Genomic DNA, 19,846 nt, shown 5'->3' on the forward strand with positions numbered 1-19,846 from the left:
GTAATTGCTTCTTCACTTTACGACATTCCGCCTTACGAACCATTTCATAGGAATGCTCTACCTTCGAATAGCGGGGGAAACCTGTATGATGTTGTGGGCATCACTGAGTCATGGCTGAAAGAGAGCACAAATGGGAACTTAACATCCAAAGATACACACTGTATCAAAAGGACAGGCAGGTTGGTAGGCGGGGTGGTGGGGAGGAGGCTCTGTGGATAAAAACTGAAATCAAATCCTTAGACAGAGTATAAATTGGATCTGAAGATGTAGGACACTTGTGGATAAAGAAACTGCAATTGTAAAAAAAATCCTGATACGAATTATATACAGGCTTTCGAACAGTAGCCAGGGCGTGAAGTGCAAATTACAATGGAGATAGAAAACATATGTAAACAGGGGAATGTTACGATAATCATGGGGGATTTCAATATGCAGGTAGATTAGGAAAATAAGGTTGCTGCTGGATCCCAACAGAAGGAATTTTCAGAATGTCTATGAGTTGGTTTTTTGAGCTGCTTGTGGGTGAGACCACTAGGGAAAAGGCAATTCTGGATTGGGCGTTGTGTAATGAACCAGATTTGATTAGGGAGCATAAGGTAAAGGAACCCTTAGGAGAAAGTGATCATAATATGATAGAATTCACCCTGCAATTTGAGAGACAGAAGGTAAAATCAGATGTATCACTATAGTGATAGTGGAGTAAAGGGAACTAAAGAGGCATGAGAGAGGAGCTGGCCAAAGTTGATCGGAAGGGACACTAGCAGGGATGATGGTGTGGCAACCCACTTTCTGCGCAGGCGAACTGTCTCACAAATAGCCAGCACGTGGGGGGGGAGACTTTGGTAATGCATCTCTGACATCATTTCTGCCCGGAGAGGGCAGGCGCTAGGGATTAAATGCCAGCGCCGTGAAGTTTGAATAAACTAGTCTCAAAACGACTTACCGACTGCGTGTCATTATTTCAGCGCTGTGTGTAGCACATCGCTACATTGGTGACCCCGACGGTCCAAACGGGATTTGGACCAAAGATGACCGACTCTTCATCTGTTCACGCAGTTTCACTAAAACTGCCGACTTTCTGGATACTGAGACCACGCGTGTGGTTTAGCCAAGCAAAAGCCCAGTTCCAGATTCGGCAGATAACCTCTGATTCCACACGTTACTATCATGTGGTGAGCGCCCTTGACCAGGAGACGGCCGCCCAGGTTGCGGATTTCATACAGTCGCCCCCGGAAGAAGGCAAATATGAAGCATTCAAAGCGCTGCTCATTGGGACCTTTGGCCTCTCACGGCATGAGCAGGGTGCCCGCCTGCTTCACCTGGACGGTTTGGGAGACAGACTGCCGTCAGCATTGATGAACGAGATGCTGGCCCTGGCTGACGAACACAAGCCCTGCCTCATGTTCGAGCAAGCGTTCCTAGAGCAACTGCCCGAGGACATACATCTGCTGCTGGCCGATGCAGATTTCAGCGACCCCCGGAAAGTGGCGGCCCGGGCAGATGTGCTGTGGAAAGCCAAGAGGGAGAGCGTGGCATCCGTCGGTCAGATAACCAGGCCACGCGCCCAACAGCGGACCAGACCAGGCCTGGCAGAGGGGCGCACACAACACAGAGGCAGGAGTGAGGAGGCCAGTGAACACTGATGTTTCTACCACCAGCGGTGGGGCACAAAAGTCCGCTGTTGTCACCTGCCCTGCAAGGGCCAGGGTCAGCCACCAGGACAGCCTCTTGTACGTCTGCAACAAACAATCGGGACACCGCTTCTTGGTCGAAACCAGAGCAGAAATCAGCGTCTTGCCCCCGACGGGGTACGACACCCGCAACAGGAAGCCAGGACCCACCCTGAGGGCCGCAAACAGCAGCACGATAAGGACCTACGGCACCTGCACAGTGCAGCTGCAGTTCGGCGCCAGCCAGTTCACGTGGGACTTCACAATGGCCGCGGTGGCCCAACCACTCCTGGGGGCGGACTTCTTGCGAGCTCACAGCCTGCTGGTCGACTTGCAAGGGAAAAAACTAGTACATGCCAAGACTTTCCAGACGTTCTCCCTGGGTGAAGCCAGGTTGCTGGCCCCACACCTGGACTCCATCATGCTGTCGGACAACGAATTCACCAGAATCCTGGTGGACTTTCCATCGATTCTGGCACCGCAGTTCACGGCAGCCATGCCCAGACACGGGGTTCAGCACCACATCCTGACCAAGGGACCACCCCTCCACGCCCGCGCACGAAGGCTCCCCCCAGAAAAGCTCCGCCTGGCGAAGGAGGAGTTCAAGAGGATGGAGGAATTGGGGATCATACGGAGGTCCGACAGCCCATGGGCCTCACCCCTGCACACGGTGCCCAAAGCAGCTGGTGGTTGGAGACCATGCGGCGACTACCGCAGACTGAACGAGGCTACAACTCCAGACCGCTACCCCGTGCCACACATACAGGACTTTGCAGCAAACCTGCACAGGGCAAGAATATTTTCCACCATCAAATCCCGACCCTGAAGACACCCCCAAAACAGCACTTATCACCCCGTTGGAGTTCCTCCGAATGCCGTTCAGCCTGAAGAATGCCGCGCAGACGTTGCAGCGGCTAATGGATGCGGTGGGACGCGACCTGGACTTTGCGTTCATCTATTTGGACGACATCCTTATAGCCAGCAGTAGTCGCCAGGAGCATCTGTCCCACCTCCGCCAGCTCTACTCCCGCCTGAGTGATTTCGGCCTCACAATCAACCCGGCCAAATGCCAGTTCAGTCTCGATACCATTGACTTCCTGGGCCACAGGATTACCAAAGACGGGGCAACACCTCTGCCCGCCAAGGTAGACGCGATCCGCCACTTTGCCCGGCCCAACACGGTCAAGGGCCTGCAGGAGTTCGTTGGTATGGTGAACTTCTACCACCGTTTCCTCCCCTCAGCAGCCCGTATCATGTGCCCTTTGTACACCCTGATGTCGGGTAAAAGCAAGGACATTACTTGGGACGAGGGGGCCGCGGCCGCTTTCGTTAAAACCAAGGAAGCCTTGGGAGATGCCGCGATGCTGGTGCATCCCAGAACGGATGTTTCGACCGCATTCACGGTGGACGCATCCGACACAGCAGTCGGAGGGGTGCTGGAGCAGCTCATTGAGGGGCGCTGGCAACCCCTGGCATTCTTCAGCAAGCACCTACGACCACCCGAACTCAAGTACAGTGCTTTCGACCGGGAGCTGTTGGCACTGTATCTGCCAATCCGGCATTTCAGGTACTTCTTAGCATTTCACCATGTTCACGGACCACAAACCGTTGACCTTCGCGTTCACGAAGGTGTCCGATCCCTGGTCGGCTCGCCAGCAGCGACATCTGTGCTACATCTCCGAGTACACGACAGACATCCAGCATGTCTCGGGAAAGGACAACGTCGTGGCGGACGCACTCTCCAGACCAGCTGCCCAGGCCCTGTCCCTGGGGGTGGACTATGCAGCACTGGCGGAGGCGCAGCAGGTAGACAACGAGATGCCCAGCTACAGGACCGCAGTCTCAGGTTTGCAGCTGCAGAACTTTCTCATAGGCCCAGGTGAGAGGACCCTCCTGTGTGACGCAGCTACCGGCCAACCTTGCCCCATCGTCCCGGCAGCCTGGAAGCGGCGAGTTTTCGACTCCATACATGGTTTGGCTATATATATATATATACACTCCATACATCTATCAGGACAACCGTCCAGCTGGTCTCCAACAAGTTCGCGTGGCACGGACTTCGCAAACAGGTCAGTGAATGGGCCAGAACGTGCACGCAGTGCCAAACAGCCAAGGTGCAGCAGCACACTAAAGCCCCACCGCAGCAGTTCGAACCCACCCACCGGAGGTTCAACCACATTCATGTGGATATCGTGGGCCCCCTACCGGTGTCCCGAGGCGGTCCCGCTCACCGACACATCTGCCGATTCCTGCGCCCGAGCGCTGATTGCAACCTGGGTAGCACGCTTTGGGGTACTGGCCCACATTACCTCCGACAGAGGCGCCCAGTTCACCTCCAGCCTGTGGTCGGCTGTGGCCAGCCTGTTGGGAACGCAGCTACACCACACTACTGCCTACCACCCACAGTCGAACGGACTAGTGGAACGCTTCCACCATCACTTGAAGTGGGCTCTCATGGCCCGCCTGAGAGGACCTAACTGGGTAGACGAGCTTCCCTGGGTCCTGCTTGGAATTCGCACAGCGCCCAAAGAGGATCTGCACGCCTCGTTGGCCGAGTTGGTGTATGGCACGCCCCTGGCCGTCCCAGGAGAGTTCATACCAGCCCCAAGGGGGCAAGAGGAAGAACCCGCAGCTGTCCTGGACAGGCTACACGAAAGGCTCGGCAACCTGGCCCCCGAACCGACTTCACAGCACGGACGGACCCTGACCCATGTACCCAAAGACCTGCAGAACTGTAAGTTTGTGTTTGTACGAAGGGGCGGACACCGGGCACCGCTACAGTGGCTGTACGAGGGGCCGTTCAAGGTGATCAACGACAACGGGTCCACATACGTTCTGGACGTTGGGGGGAGAGAGGAGGTTTTCACAGTGGACCGACTCAAACCAGCCCATGTGGACTTGGCGCAGCCGGTCAAGGTTCAGGCACCGCGGCGCAGAGGCAGATCCAGACTGTGGACATTGGGGGGGTGTATCGCCGGTTCTGGGGGGGGGGTTATGTGGCGACCCACTTTCTGCGCAGGCGAACCGGCTCATAAATAGTCAGCACGCGGGGAGAGACTTTGGTAATGCACCTCTGACATCACTTCCACCCAGAGAGGGCGGGCGCTAGGGATTAAATGCCAGCGCCGCGAAGTTTGAATAAACTAGTCTCGAAACGACTTACCGACTGCATGTCGTTATTTCAGCGCTGTGTGTAGCACATCGCTCCAATGGCAGAATAATGACTGGAGTTTCTGGGAGCAATTTGGAAGGGCAAGATAGATTCGTCCCAAAGAAGTATGCTAAAGGGAGGATGTGGCAACTATGGCTGAGAAGGGAAGTCAAAGACAGCATAAAAGCAAAAGAGAACATATAATAAGCTAGAAGATTGTGAAGCTTTTAAAAATCAACGGAAAGCAGCTAAAAAAGCAATAAAGAGAGAAAAGATGAAATATGAAGGTAAACTAGCCAATAATATAAAAGAGGACATAGAAGATTTTTCAGATGTATTAATAGCAGAAGAGACATGAGAGTGGCTGTTGGCCCACTGAAAAATTATGCTGGAGAGGTAGTAATGGGGGACAAAGAAATGGAAGAACTCAATAAGTATTTTATGTCAGTCTTCACTGTGGAATACACTAGCAGTATCCTGGAGATTCAAGTGTGTCAGGGGACAGAAGTGACTGTAGTTGCTCTTACTAAAGAGAATGTGCTTGGGAAGCTGAAAGATCTGAAGATAGATAAGTCACTTAGACCAGATGGACTATTTCCCAGGGTTCTGCAAGAGTTAGATAACGAGATTGTCGAGGCTTTGGTATCGATCTTTCAATCCTGGAATGGTTCCGGAGGATTGGAAAATTGCAAATGTCAATCTACTCTTTAAGAAGGGAGGGAGGCAAAAGACAGGGCATTATAGGCTAGTTAGCTTGACTTCAGTGGTTGGTAAAATTTTGAAGTCCATTATTAAAGATGAGGTTTCAGGGTACTTGGAGGCAAATGATAAAATAGGCCAAAGTCAGCATAGTTTCCTTAAGGGGGAATCTTACTTGATACATCTGTCGGAATTCTTTGTGGAAATACAGGCAGAACAGACAAAGGAGAGTCAGTGGATGTTGTGTACTTGGATTTTCGGAAAGCCTTTGACAAGGCAACCCACATGAGACAGCCCATGGGATTATAGGAAAGATACCAGAATGGATAGAAGATTGGATGACTGGCAGGAGATAAAGATTAGGAATAAAAAATGACTGGCTGGTTCCTGGTGACTAGTGCTGCTCTGCAGGGTCAGTGTGGGAACTGCTTCTTTTTACGTTATATGTCGATGATTTGAATGATGGAATTGATAGTGTTGTGGCTAAGTTTCTGGGCAATATGAAAATAGGTCGAGGGGCAGGTATTGTTGAGGAAGCAGGGAGCCTGCAGAAGAGCCCAGACAGATTGGAAGAATGAAGTGACAGATGGAATATAGTGTAAGGAAGTGTATGATCATGAACTTTGGTCAAAGGAATAAAGGCATGGACTACTTTCCAAACGGGCAGAAATTTCAAAAATCAGCCATCAAGGGAAGTGATAAATGTGGGCTCACTTTTAACATTTGAGAAAAACTTGGACAGGTACATGGATGAGAGGGGTATGGAGGGATATGGTCCAGGTGCAGGTCAGTGGGACTAAGCAGAAAAATGGTTCAGCACAGCCAAGAAGGGCTAAAAGGCCTGTTTCTGTGTTGTAATGCTCTATGGTTCTAAGGGAACTTGGGACTTCTCATACAGGATTCCCTAAAAGTTAACTTGCAGGTTGAGTTAAGGAAAGCAAATGCAATGTTAGCATATATTTTGAGAGGACTGCTATATAAAAGCAAGGATGTAATGCAGGCCCTTATAAAGCATTGGCCAGACTGGACTTGGAGTATTGTGAGTAGATTTGGGCGCTTAGATAAAGGATGTGCTGACACTAGAGAGTCCAAAAGAGATTCATGAGAGTAATCCTGGGAATGAAAGGGTTAACAAGAGGAGCATTTTATGGCTCTGGACTTTAGCATCATGAGGGGGCTCTCTTTGAAACCTATCGAATATTGAAAGGCCTAGATAGAATAGAGATGGAGAGGATGTTTCCTATTGTGAAGGAGTCTTGGACCAGAGGGCACAGCCTCAGATCGGACATCATTTCAGAACAGAGATCAGGAGGACTTTCTTTAGCCAGAACCTGGTGAATCTGTGGAATTTAATACCATAGATGATTATGGAGGCCAACTGTGGAGGGTATATTTAAAGTGGAGGTTAATAATATTGATTAGTAAGGGTGTCAAAGGTTACAGTAAGAAGGCAGGAGAATGAGGTTGAGAGGGATAATAAATCAGCCCTGATGGTGAAGCAGACTTAATGGGTCAAATGGCCTAATTCTGCTCCTATGTCTTATGGTCCAAAGTTAAACTCATCTACACATATGTACTGTAACAGTTTTGAACTAATACAACCTTAAAGGTAAACTTTGATTTATGAAGTGCTGTCAAATAGAATCATAATTTTGTCAGTGGTTTACACTTAAAATTCCTTTGTCTGGATAGCACAATGGCAGAACTTTAACCTGTTCCAAGACAGGGTATGTGAAACAACTTTACTCCATAACTTTAATGTGGTTTTTAGATATCATCAAAAGCGAAATGTAACAGCAACATGCATGGCTTTAGTTAAATGTCAAAGATTCAAAGTACATTTATTATCAAAGTATCTATGCGCTCTACAACCCTGAAATTCGTCTTCCCCACAGACAGTCATGAATCAAGGAAGAACCATGGAGCCAATCTGTTCAAAGAAAAGCATCAAACATCAACTTCTTCCTACACGCACAAAAAAATTGCACAAATGGTAACAAAAAAATGAGCAAAAACAAAATATAAAACACAAAATCAAAAAGCATATTTCAGTACAGTTCAGTGTGCATTATTTGCACACTGCCTTGATTCAAAAATCTCTCCAAAGTAGCGACAAAAAGGTGTGACCAGAACTAGAACACATCATAAAAACTGAGTTAAGAGTCCAAATGTGCAATCTGTGGCAATCAAATCTTGCTCCAGCACTATCTGGTGAAAGCATGAAGGGAGAGAAAGATCACTTGAATGCAAGGACATGCCATGTGGGGGGTTGTGGAGGGAGAGCGGTTTTCTTTTTGATAACTACTAATAATTTTGAAATGCACAATTAAAAGTTTTACATGCATTAAAATTCACATATTCATGGGGATAGTACTGTTTTATAATCAAATGACTACCGGTTATATGAGTCTGTTGTAAAGTCAGACTTTACATGTACGTATAGTAGCCCATAATCCTGTCACCTCAGATATCTGAACAAAAAAAATTGTTACCAATCAAGTAGCTACGTTTCTTCAGTTGCTGAAGATTTTTGAACTCTTCTTCATCAAGGTCATCTTCAGTCTGTGACTTAGCAGCTTTCAGTCTCTGTAACCGTTGAAACATTCTATGTGGTGTGGGGTTTATAATTGGAAATTTGAGAAGGTTCAGTGTAGTTCCTGTTAAAAATAAAATAAAGCAAATCTCAAAGTTCAAGAAAGCAACTTATAATGACTTCTCTGAAATGTTTTATACTGCTCCAAATTGCAGTGATAGCTGGTTGTGCCAGCTACTGTGTGCAAATCCCAATTTACATTTGCAGACTCTTACTGAGGCATTGAGCAATGCAGAGTAAATAATGAGATAGACCAAGGAGAGCAGTAAAACAAATGAAATGAGGCTAGAAGGGCTGTGGAAATGCCACTGGAAAAAAAATTCTTTGTAGAACTTTTCAAAGTAGTAAGTGAACTAGTAAACCAGATGAGCTTAAGCAATATTTTACAACAGCAGGGATAAGTCACCGATGACAGCTTTTTGCAAAGAAAAAGGATGTGTACAATGACATATAGTTCAGGAGGGAAGAATATGCCAAAAATTAGGAACACAGGCCCCAGCTAATGGGCAAAAACTGATCTATTAAAAGGGCGGGAAGGTAAAGGTAGTGATAGAAATTATCCTTTTTCATATTGAGATTAATCTTCCACTAGTGTTTTTCAAAAATGTTTGATAAGGTAATTTAACAAAGCAAAAATTATGTTTCCCCTCCAAGTTACTCACTATCCTGACTTGGAAACATTTCCTTCATTGTCGCTGGGTCAAAATCATATAATTCCCTCTCTAACAGCACTGTGGGTGTTCAAGAAGGCAGTTCTTCACCACCTTTTCAAGGGCAACTAGGGATGGGCTTAGCCGGTGACACCCACGTCCCGTAAGTGAATAAATAAAAAAAATTGAATACCCAACAGATCATTGTTGCTAATATAGAAAAAAGACGCTATGAACAGATGCAGAAAATCATTAAGGATCCTAAAGGTAGAAGCTTTAGGATCTACCTAAAGCTTTTTGGATCAAAGACCAAAATGTCAAATCCGTGACTGGTGAGTCTTGGGATAAAATCCAAAGTTTGAGGCGTGATGTCTATAAGTCTGTGGATCCGAGGACATGGACTGGAGCACCTGCAGTGGCCTGTCCGGGGTTGGAAGCCTGTCAGTGTGTACGTGTGGGTGGAGGGGATGGGAAAGGGGCTTCTTTTGCTGTTATTACCTGTTTTTGTTTTGTTGTTCTGCAGAACACTGTGGGCATGCTATGTAGATGCTAGACTGTAGCAAATCCTTAATGCAAACAGTGTTCCCTGCTGTAAAGTAAGCTGTTAGATAGCAAAGTTTAAGGATCACATACAAGGAACAGTCAAAGGAGACATTAGAGACTGCATATGATTGAATCTGGAGCAAAAAACAATCTGCTGAAGAAACTCAGTGGGCCAAGCAGCATCTATGGGGGGGGGGGGGGGAGGGAATTGTCACAAAAGGTCTGAGAGAGAAGTATGAAGAGTGGTAATTGTACGACAGGTGATTGGTGGACTTCAGGAGAGGTAAAAAATAATATTGAGGCATGACTACGCAAGCGCATGGATGTCAGTGAGTTAGACAGGCAGGAAGAATTTAAAAAGAAGACAACTTTATAGAGCGGGCGTTAGAGTAGGCTTTGGCGATAATGGGTTGAGGCGAGGTAAGTTACTTGTGAAAAATGGGAAGTACGTGTGTGAGGCCACATCTGTGCCAGGTGCGTCGAGCTGCAGCTCCTTAGGGACCGAGTTAGAAAACTGGAGATGCAGCTCAATGACCTTCGTCTAGTCAGGGAAAGTGAGGAGGTGATAGAGAGGAGCTACAGGCAAGGAGTTACACCAGGGCCTCGGGAAACCCTGTCAGGAGTCAGGAGTAAAAAGGGCAAGAGTCAGATACTAGAAAGTACCCAAATGGCTGTCCCCCTTAACAATAAGTACTCCTGTTTAAATACGGTTGTGTGTGGGGGGGGGGGTGGAATGACCTACCTGGGGGAAGCAACAGTAGCCACACCTCTGGCACAGAGTCTGGCCCTGTGGCTCAGAAGGGTAGGGAAAGGAAGAGAATGGCAGCAATGATAGGGGACTCTATAGTTAGGGGGTCAGACAGGCGACTGTGGATGCAGGAAAGAAGCACGGATGCTAGTTTGCCTCCCAGGTGCCGGGGTCCGGGATGTTTCTGATCATATCCACGATACCGAGGTGGGAAGGTGAACAGCCAGAGGTCGTGGTACATATTGGTACCAACAGCATAAGTAGGAAAAGGGAGGAGGTCTTGAAAACAGACTTTAGGGAGTTAGGAAAGAAGCAGAGAAGCAGGACCTCAAAGGTAGTAATCTTGGGATTGCTGCCTGTGCCACGTGCCAGTGAGTATAGGAATAGGGCGAGCAGGAGGCAGAGATTCAGATTTCTGGATCATTGGGACCTCTTTTGGGGCAGGCATTACCTGTACAAAAAGGACAGGTTGTACTTGAACCTGAGTGGGTGGAGACCAATATCCTGCCAGGGAGGTTTGCTAAGCTTACTGGGGAGAGTTTAAACAAGAATTGCTGGGGTGTGGGAACTGAAGAGACGGAGGAAAGGGCGGTTGGCTCACAAATAGAGAAAGCTTGTAGGCAGCGTGAGAGGGAGGATAGGCATGTGATAGAGAATGGATATATTCACACCAATGGTTTGAGATGTGTCAATTTAAATGTAAGGAGCATTATGAACAAAGTGGATGTGCTTAGAGCGTGGATCAGTACCTGGAGCTATGATGTTGTGGCCCTTACAGAGACTTGGATGGCTCAGGGGCAGGAATGGCTACTTTAGATGTTTCTGGAAAGGACAGGGAGGGAGGCAAAAGAGGTGGGGGTGTGGCACTGTTGATCAGAGATAGTGTCTTGGCTGCAGAAAAGGAGAAGTCATGGAGGGATTGTCAACTGAGTCTCTGTGGGTGGAAGTTAGAAACAGGAAGGGGTCAATAACTCTACTGGGTGTTTTTTATAGACTACCCAATAGTAAAAGGGACATCAAGGAACAGATAGTGAGACAGATTCTGGAATGGTGCAGTCTTAACAGGGTTGTTGTTTTGGGAAATTTAAATTTCCCCAATATTGATTGGCATCTCCCTAGAGCAAGGGATTTAGATGGGGTGGAGTTTATTAGGTGTGTTCAGGAAGGTTTCCTGACACAGTATGTATATAAGCCTACAAGAGGAGATGCTGTACTTGATCTGGTATTGGGAAATGAATCTCTCAGTGGGAGAGCATTTTGGAGATAGTATCACAATTCTATCTCCTTTACCATAGCATTGGAGAGGGATAGGAACTGCCAAGTTAGGAAAGCATTTAATTGGAGTAAGGGGAAATATGAAGCTATTAGGTGGGAATTTGAAAGCATATATTGGGAACAGATGTTCTCAGGGAAATGTACCACAGAAATGTGGCAGGGGATACTTGCATGGTGTTCTGCAAAGGTACATTCTAATGAGACAGGAAAGGATGGTAGCGTACAGGATCCGTAGTGTACAAAGGTAGTTGAAAATCTAGTCAAGAAGAAAAGCTTACGAAAGGTTCAAAAAACTAGGTAATGATAGAGATCTAGAAGATTATTTGGCTTGCAGGAAGGAGCTTAAGAACGAAATTAGGAGAGCCAGAAGGGGCCATGAGAAGGCCTTGGCAGATAGGATTAAGTAAAACCCCAAGGCATTCTTCAAGCATGCGAAGAGCAAGAGGATAAGACGTGAGAGAATAGGACCAATCAAGTGTGACAGTGGAAAAGTGTGCAAGGAACCGGAAGAAATAGCAGAGGTACTTAATGAATACTTTGCTTCAGTATTCACTATGGAAAAGAATCTTGGTGATTGTAGGGATGATTTACAGCGGACTGAAAAGCTCGAGCATGTAGATATTAAGAAAGAGAATGCGCTGGAGCTTTTAGAAAGCATCAAGTTGGATAAGTCACTGGGACCGGATGAGATGTACCCCTGGCTACTGTGGGAAGTGAGGGAGGAGATTGCTGAGCCTCTGACAATTATCTTTGCATCATCAGTGGGGATGGGAGAGGTTCTGAAGAATTGGAGGGTTGCAGATGTTGTTTCCTTATTCAAGAAAAAGAGTAGAGATAGCTTAGGAAATTACAGACCAGTGAGTCTTACTTCAGTGATTCGTAAGTTGATGGAGAAGATCCTGAGAGGCAAGATTTATGAACATTTGAAGAAGCATAATATTAGGAATTGTCAGCATGGCTTTGTCAATGGCAGGTCATGCCTTATGAGCCCAAATGAATTATTTGAGGATGTGACTAAACACATTGACGAAGGAAGAGCAGTAGATGTAGTGTATATGGATTTCAGCAAGGCATTTGATAAGGTACCCATGCAAGGCTTATTGAGAAAGTAAGGAGGCATGGGATCCAAGGGAACCTTGCTTTGTGGATCCAGAACTGGTTTTCACACAGAAGGCAAAGAGTGGTTGTAGACGGGTCATATTCTGCATGGAGGTCAGTGACCCGTGGTGTGCCTCAGGGATCTATTCTGGGACCCCTTCTCTTTATGATTTTTATAAATGACCTGGATGAGGAAATGGAGGGATGGGTTAGTAAATTTGCTGATGACACAAAGGCATACGGTGTATTGGCCTTCATCAACCATGGGATTGAGTTTAGGAGCCGTGAGGTAATGTTACAGCTATATAGGACCCTGGTCAGACCCCATTTGGAGTACTGTGCTCAGTTCTGGTTGCCTCACTACAGGAAGGATGTGGAAACTATAGAAAGAATTCAGAGGAGATTTACAAGGATGTTGCCTGGATTAGGGAGCATGCCTTATGAGAATAGGTTGAGTGAACTTGGTCTTTTCTCCTTGGAGCGATGAAGGATGATTGGTGACTTGATAGAGGTCTATAAGATGATGAGAGGCATTGATCGTGTGGATAGTAAGAGGCTTATTCCCAGGGCTGAAATGGCTAGCATGAAAGGGCACAGTTTTAAGGTGCTTGAAAGTAGGTACAGACCAGATGTCAGCCGTAAGTTTTTTACGCAGAGTGGTGAGTGTGTGGAATGGGCTGCCGGCGATGGTGGTGGAGGCGGATACAATAGGGTCTTTTAAGAGACACCTGAATAGGTACATGGAGCTTAGAAAAATAGAGGGCTATGTGTAAACTGAGGTAATTTCTAAAGTAAGTACATGTTCGGCACAGCTTTGTGAGCCGAAGGGCCTGTATGATATGCTGGTTTCACCAGGTATGGGAGGGGGTTGGACCAGGGAGGCAGTGGCAGATGAATGACGGAGGAGGACAAAGGCAAAAACATTTTAAAAAAAATTAAAGCAACACACACAAAATGCTGGTGGAACACAGCAGGCCAGGCAGCATCTATAGGGAGAAGCACTGTCGACGTTTCAGGCCGAGACCCTCCGTCAGCACCAACTGAAAGGAAAGATAGTAAGAGATTTGAAAGTAGTGGGGGGAGGGGGAAATGCGAAATGATAGGAGAAGACCGGAGGGGGTGGGATGAAGCTAAGAGCTGGAAAGATGATTGGCGAAAGTGATACAGAGCTGGAGAAGGGAAAGGATCATGGGACGGGAGGCCTCAGGAGAAAGAAGTGGGGGAAGCACCAGAGGGAGATGGAGAACAGGCAGAGTGATAGGCAGAGAGAGAGAGAAAAAAACAACTAAATATGTTAGGGATGGGGTAAGAAGGGGAGGAGGGGCATTAACAGAAGTTAGAGTAGTCAATGTTCATGCCATCAGGTTGGAGGCTACCCAGCCAGTATATAAGGTGTTGTTCCTCCAACCTGAGTGTGGCTTCATCTTGATAGTAGAGGCCAGGATAGACATATCAGAATGGGAATGGGACGTGGAATTAAAATGTGTGGCCACTGGGAGATCCAGCTTTTCCTGGCGGACCGAGCGTAGGTGTTCAGCGAAACGGTCTCCCAGTCTGCGTCAGGTCTCACCAATATATAAAAGGCCACACCAGGAGCACTGGACGCAGTATACCACACCAGCCGACTCACAGTTGAAGTGTTGCCTCACCTGAAAGGACTGTCTGGGCCCCTGAATGGTGGTAAAGGAGGAAGTGGAAGGGCAGGTGTAGCACTTGTTCTGCTTACAAAGATAAGTGCCAGGAGGGAGATCGGTGGGAAGGGATGGGGGGACGAGTGGACAAGGGAGTTGCATAGGGAGCGATCCCTGCGGAAAGCAGAAAGGGGGGGGGGGAGGGAAAGATGTGCTTGGTAGTTGGATCCCGTTGGAAGTGGCAGAAGTTATGGAGAATTATACATTGGACCTGGAGGCTGGTGGGGTGGTAGGTGAGGACAAGGGGAACCCTATCCCAAGTGGGGTGGTGGGCAGATGGGGTGAGGACAGATGTGCGGGAAATGGGAGAGATGCGTTTGAGAGCAGAGTTGATGGTGGAAGTAGGGAAGCCCCTTTGTTTAAAAAAGGAAGACATCTTCATCCTGGAATGAAAAGCCTCATCCTGAGAGCAAATGCGGTGGAGACGGAGGAATTGTGAGAAGGGGATAAGATTTTTGCAAGAGACAGGGTGGGAAGATTTTAAAAAATTAATGGCTGATGCAGCAAAGTAGGAGGAGGGGAGGGTGAAAGTTGAAGGCAGTTGCTGGAGGGTGATAAGCAGGAACAAAAAGAGCCAGCAGTGCTGGGATCTGATTATGTAAACAAAACTTTAGAAAGAGATGAATGCCAGATGGAACCAGAATCTCACACAGTGCTTACTGTATTTGTCAATGTGGTGCGGAGAGCGAGTTTGTAAATCTGGCGGGGTCAAAGGATGTTTGTGAACCACGAGGGTGGCGCGCCATGGGAGGGGTGTGGACCAGGGGGCGGAGGGGTGTGGAACGGGGGCAGAGGGTTGTGGAATGGGGGGCAGAGGAGTTCCAGGGGAGGCGTAGGGGTAGACAAACCCAGCCCTCAGACACCAAGTAAGGTCATTTGATTCTAAGCAATTGTTTTATTGATCATTACTGAATGCCTGTCTAGTGTTTCTCAACTCCCTCTCCTCTCCTTTTCCCAACCATGATTCCCCTCTTCTTGCCCGCTTCCCAATCTCAGTCCACAATAGAGACCCATATCAGAACCAGGTTTATCATCACTCACGTATGTCACAAAATTTGTTTCTTTTTCATGGCAGCAGTAGAGTGCAACACAGAAAACTACTACAGTACTGCACAGAAGTCAGGCAGTACCATATAGGTCAAGCAGTCTTACAGTTTTAGCCAGCTGATGTCCCCCACCACTGCTTAAATAAACCAACAAACCCACTACCTTTCTCTGTATTCTGGATGAAAGGGGTTGTTTTGTTGCTTTTCTGAGAAATGTGGACATGCTATGTTGGCGCTGGAATATGTGGCAACACTTGCAGGCTGCCCCCAACACATCCTCAAACATTGTTAATGCAAAAGACATGTTTCATTGTATGTTTCCATGTACCCAGGATAAATCTGAACCTCAGTGAATAATCTGAAAACTAGAAGCACTGCCTGAGAATATAGTGGAATCAGAAATAATTATTACACTCAAGAGGTGTTTTTCCAGACAAGAGACAAGGTCCTAACGTGGGAAAATGGAATTAGTATGGATCAACAAAGTGGTCAGAATAGACATGGTGAGCTAAGGGGTCTATTTCTGTGATGTGCATAACCTACTTCTGATTCATATGTTCTAATTCCCTTTTCCCAACAGGATTAACAGGGAATCCTAGAATGGTTTCTCTGAAGTGCTGGGTGACACGAGTCCATTCAACAAATTAAAGGAGACAGTTGTGTCAATTATCTGTAAAACAAAGTTATCACCAAAAGAGAGGGCATTTCATGTGACCTTTTCTATATGCCACGATCAGCGCAGAACTGAGAGTTCAGTGGATTGGCCAATACTTCCTGAGCAATTGCTCACCTGCTGAAATTAATACATTTCTTTGGTAAATCTTCTAGATGCCTTCAGGATAATTTCTTATTTCCAGCATTTGCATTTTTTTTTCATTTTCTAATCTAGTCACATCCAAATTAACAGGGAGGAGGTATTGGGAGACTTTAATTTCATTAGGGTGGATAACTCCCCAAGGCCTGATGTGGTACATTCTTGGACCTACAAGAAACTATATGGATGAGAGGGGTATGGAGGGATATGGCCCAGGTGCAGGTCAGTGGGACTAGGCAGAAAAATGGTTTGGCACAGCCAAGAAGGGCCAAAAGGCCTGTTTTTGTGCTGTAATGTTCTATGGTTGTAAACTAGAGGAAAAATTGTGGAGGCGCTTGCAGAGTTTTTGCTTTCTCAGGCTGTAGGTAAGATTCTGGAGGACTGTAGCTAGTATCTAGTGTGGGTACCATCAAATTTCAGTTCTTAGAGTGAGACTTTTGTCTTTGTTAAAATCCTTTACCAGGTGGTCTCAAAATCCACCGGTGCGGCACAGTAGTTTTTTGCCGTCAAAGTCAATACTATGGCCATTGCGAAAGCAATGTTCTGCTGCCACCATTTTTTCTACCTGTACCCAGCTGGAAGCCAGAGAAGAGTTCATTCCTTATATACACAGGAAAGCACAAGATCCTTTTTTAAGGTTGTTGAATCTGACATCAGTAGTAAGTTGCTTGAGGGCAGGATCTACAAACATTTGGAGATCCAGGGATTGATTTGGGAGTCAGCACAGCTTTGGGCATGGGATGTTATGTCTGACAAATCTCCTGGGGTGCAGTCAGGTAGAGCAGTGGATGTTTAGCTAGGCCTTTTCCAAGCTCCATCATTGCACACTCGTCTTGATGCTTCGATTCCACTGCATCCAGGGGCAGATGGCTGATTGGGTTCAGCATTGACTCAGTGACGGGGTGATGCTCAAAGGTTACTTCTCAGACTGGATGCCTGTATCTAGCAGTGTGCCACAGGGGTCAGTGCTAGAACCTTTGTTTTTTTAATATAATTTATATAAATTATTTGTTAGTGAATGCACAAGGTACAATTAGTGAATCTGTGGATGATACAAAAGCAGCTGGTGCTGTAGGCACTGTAGAAGGCTATGCAAAATTACAGAGGTAAAGTATGTGGTCTGAAAATTGGCAAAGGGCTTTCAACTCAGATAACTGTGATATTGAATCTGGGAGATCAAACCAGGGTTGGACATATACTGTGAATGATAGGGCTCGAGGAGTGCAAGTGCAGAGTTCGATGACAGTGGCATCACAGATTGTCAGTGAAGTGTTTGGCATGCAGTTGTTCATCAGTCAGTGGTACTGTGTACAGGAGTTGGGAAGTTATGTTGATGAGGCTACACTTGGGAGTGTTGTATACTGTTTTGATCACCCTTAATGATATTCTTAAACTAGAATGAGTACAGAAAAGATTTACCAGAATATTACCTGGTCTTGGAGGCCTGCGTTACAAAGTGAGTTTGTGTAGATTTTACTTTCAGGAGTTTAAGAGACTGAAAATTGTTCTGATAGAGGTATATTAAGATAATGAGATAGGGTAAAAGCAGTCTTTATTCTGCGGGGGGGGGGGGGGGGGGGAGGCTCATACACAAAATGTGGTGCATATCTGAAATGAGATGCCAGATGGTTGAGGCAGGCACATTAGCAATGTTTAAAAACTATCTAGACAAGTACATGGAGGGCTATGACTAGATCACTGGTAACAATCAGCATGAATGAATTCAGTGAGTCAGGCATATTTAGGTGTGTTGCATATGTCCAGCATCTGCAGTCTCTTGTGTCAACATGGATGAGTGGGGCAGAATGGCCTGTTCCCCTGCTCTATGACCAAGAAAATCAATTAAACTGCAAATGCCAGAAATCTGAAATAAAAATAAAAACTGCTGAAAAATCGAGCAGGTTAAGCAGCCTCTGTAGAAAGAGGAACAGTCAACCTTCAGGTTGAAGACCTTTCAAAGTTCAAGTATTTTGTGTTAACTCTCCCGTTTTGTTCCATATCACTCCCTATTATTGTACATTATCAAATCTTTTGATCCTTTAATCATTTTTGCTCCTCACTGATTTTTCCTTTAGGACTCACCTCCACATCCACCTGTCTGGGCTTCAGTAGTTGTTATATATGCATGTGTTACATTGTCATTGGCCTGAAAAGTTAACGATTTCTGAGATATTGCCTGGTCACTTTTAGCATGTTCCTCTTTTCATTGGAAGCTGCTCAACTTACCCGGCCAGCGGGACACTGTGGCTCTCTGGATGACATCGGAGGCTTTGGACTTGCAGTAATCCGAATGGATAAGGGTGTTGAAGAGGGTGGATTTGCCCACGTTGGTGCCGCCGACCAGGTAGACGTCCCCCTGAAATTTCCAAGTGCTCTGCAAACGGGAAATTAATGTCTCGATGCCATAGCCGGTCTTGGCGCTGATGAGGTGCACGTCTCCTTTGCTTTGAGGCTCGGCCCACAAACCGGCTTGACTGCACAGCTGGAGCACCTGGCGCCGGAGTCTCTGCAAGTAGCGGGGGTTGTCGGCCGGAATCAGGTCGGTCTTATTAGCCAACACCAGCACACTGTTGTGCTCGCTCAACAAAGGCAACAAGTCGGCGATCAGCCCGCAGCCGCTGCTCAGGTCAAGTAGGTCCAGCATGTAGAGCACCAGGGCTTTGTGCCGGCCGACCCTCCCCATCATGCGCTGGTAATCGGCGAGCGGCACCTGCACCTCCAGGGCCTTCTGGTGGTGGACGAGGAGGAAGCAGCGCTGGCACACAGCGCGTCGCAGAGCGGCCGCACCGACCGCCACCAGCTGCTTGTACTTCTCGCTCGGTAGATAGCCGGCCAGCGAGGGGTCGGTGCAATGCAGCATGGCGCCGCAGCCTGAGCACGGGCAGTAGCTGGGCTGCTGCAGCGGGTCTGCGGTGCCGTATAACCGGTGTTCCCCACGCGGGGCTGGGGCTGGGGCCGCCTCCACTCCCGCTTGGCACCGTTGCCGCCGCTTCTTCTTGGACGGGAGTTCGGGCGGCGGGAAGCTCGGATCGGTCACCACTGGCTCGGCACTCCGTGCAGGCTTCTGAGCCTCTACTCCCCTGGCCGGCTTCAACGCTTCTAAGGCGAGCAGTTGGCGGCGCAGCGCCCCGAGTAAGGGGGCGACCTCGCGGCTTTCCGCCGGTGCCGCCTGAGCAACGAGCGCCCGTGCTTGGGTCAAAACCTCATCCTCGTCTTCCGTTTCGGCCGCGTACTCCGCGAACACCATCTCCTCCGGCTTCCCCAGCTCCACCGCCGTGTATCCGAACTTGATGCCCGCCACTCGCCGCAAGCCTGACAGCGCTCGGGCGTGCGCGGCCCAGCGGAAAACCCGGCGGCCCAGCGATCGCGCCATTCCCGCACCGGCGCTCGCGTAGGTCGCCTCCTAGGGGACGTGTGCGTAATTCCCAGTCTCCGTGCGAAGAGCTATCCGGCTGTCGCTTCGAGCCGCCGCAGCGCAGTCATACACTAAGTCAGGGTCGTTGGCATTTGCATGCAGCCCGTCCAAGTTCTGCAGGACTTGGTGTAGTCTGTACATTTTACGGGTGGTCCACACTAGCAGTTACTATGTGTTAGTCGTGGAAGCAATAAAATTTTGAAATGTGGCCATTAATCACCCACCTTGAAAGTTAAAGAACTGCTTAAGTGTGTTTGCTATTGCATTCAAACATATTCCTGACTTGCATCTTGTATTTACCGGAAGGGCATTAGTGCCATGATATTTATTTGACTTGTCCTGGTGAGTTTCTAGTTCATAATGACGCCAAGGATACTGATGGCAATGGTAATAATTGCCACTATTAATGTCATTACCTGAAAGTCTGGAGACTGGTGCACAAGCCCACGAGCG

General features: G+C 47.6%; 1 protein-coding gene across 1 annotated transcript in view; it reads right to left on the reverse strand.

The window, feature by feature from the left end:
• Window positions 1-19,380, reverse strand: part of noa1 (nitric oxide associated 1) — a 42,176-nt gene extending 22,796 nt beyond the window's left edge. Inside the window, exons 1-2 of the mRNA XM_073024491.1 lie at window positions 18,205-19,380; window positions 8,013-8,177 (exon numbers count right to left, since the gene is read on the reverse strand). Coding sequence (XP_072880592.1) covers window positions 8,013-8,177; window positions 18,205-19,351 — 1,312 coding nt within the window. The 5' untranslated portion in view covers window positions 19,352-19,380. The remainder of the gene's footprint in view (window positions 1-8,012; window positions 8,178-18,204) is intronic.
• Between the last annotated feature and the right edge of the window lie 466 nt (window positions 19,381-19,846).

Source organism: Hemitrygon akajei, chromosome 2 (assembly GCF_048418815.1).
Source record: "Hemitrygon akajei chromosome 2, sHemAka1.3, whole genome shotgun sequence".
NCBI lineage: Eukaryota > Metazoa > Chordata > Chondrichthyes > Myliobatiformes > Dasyatidae > Hemitrygon > Hemitrygon akajei.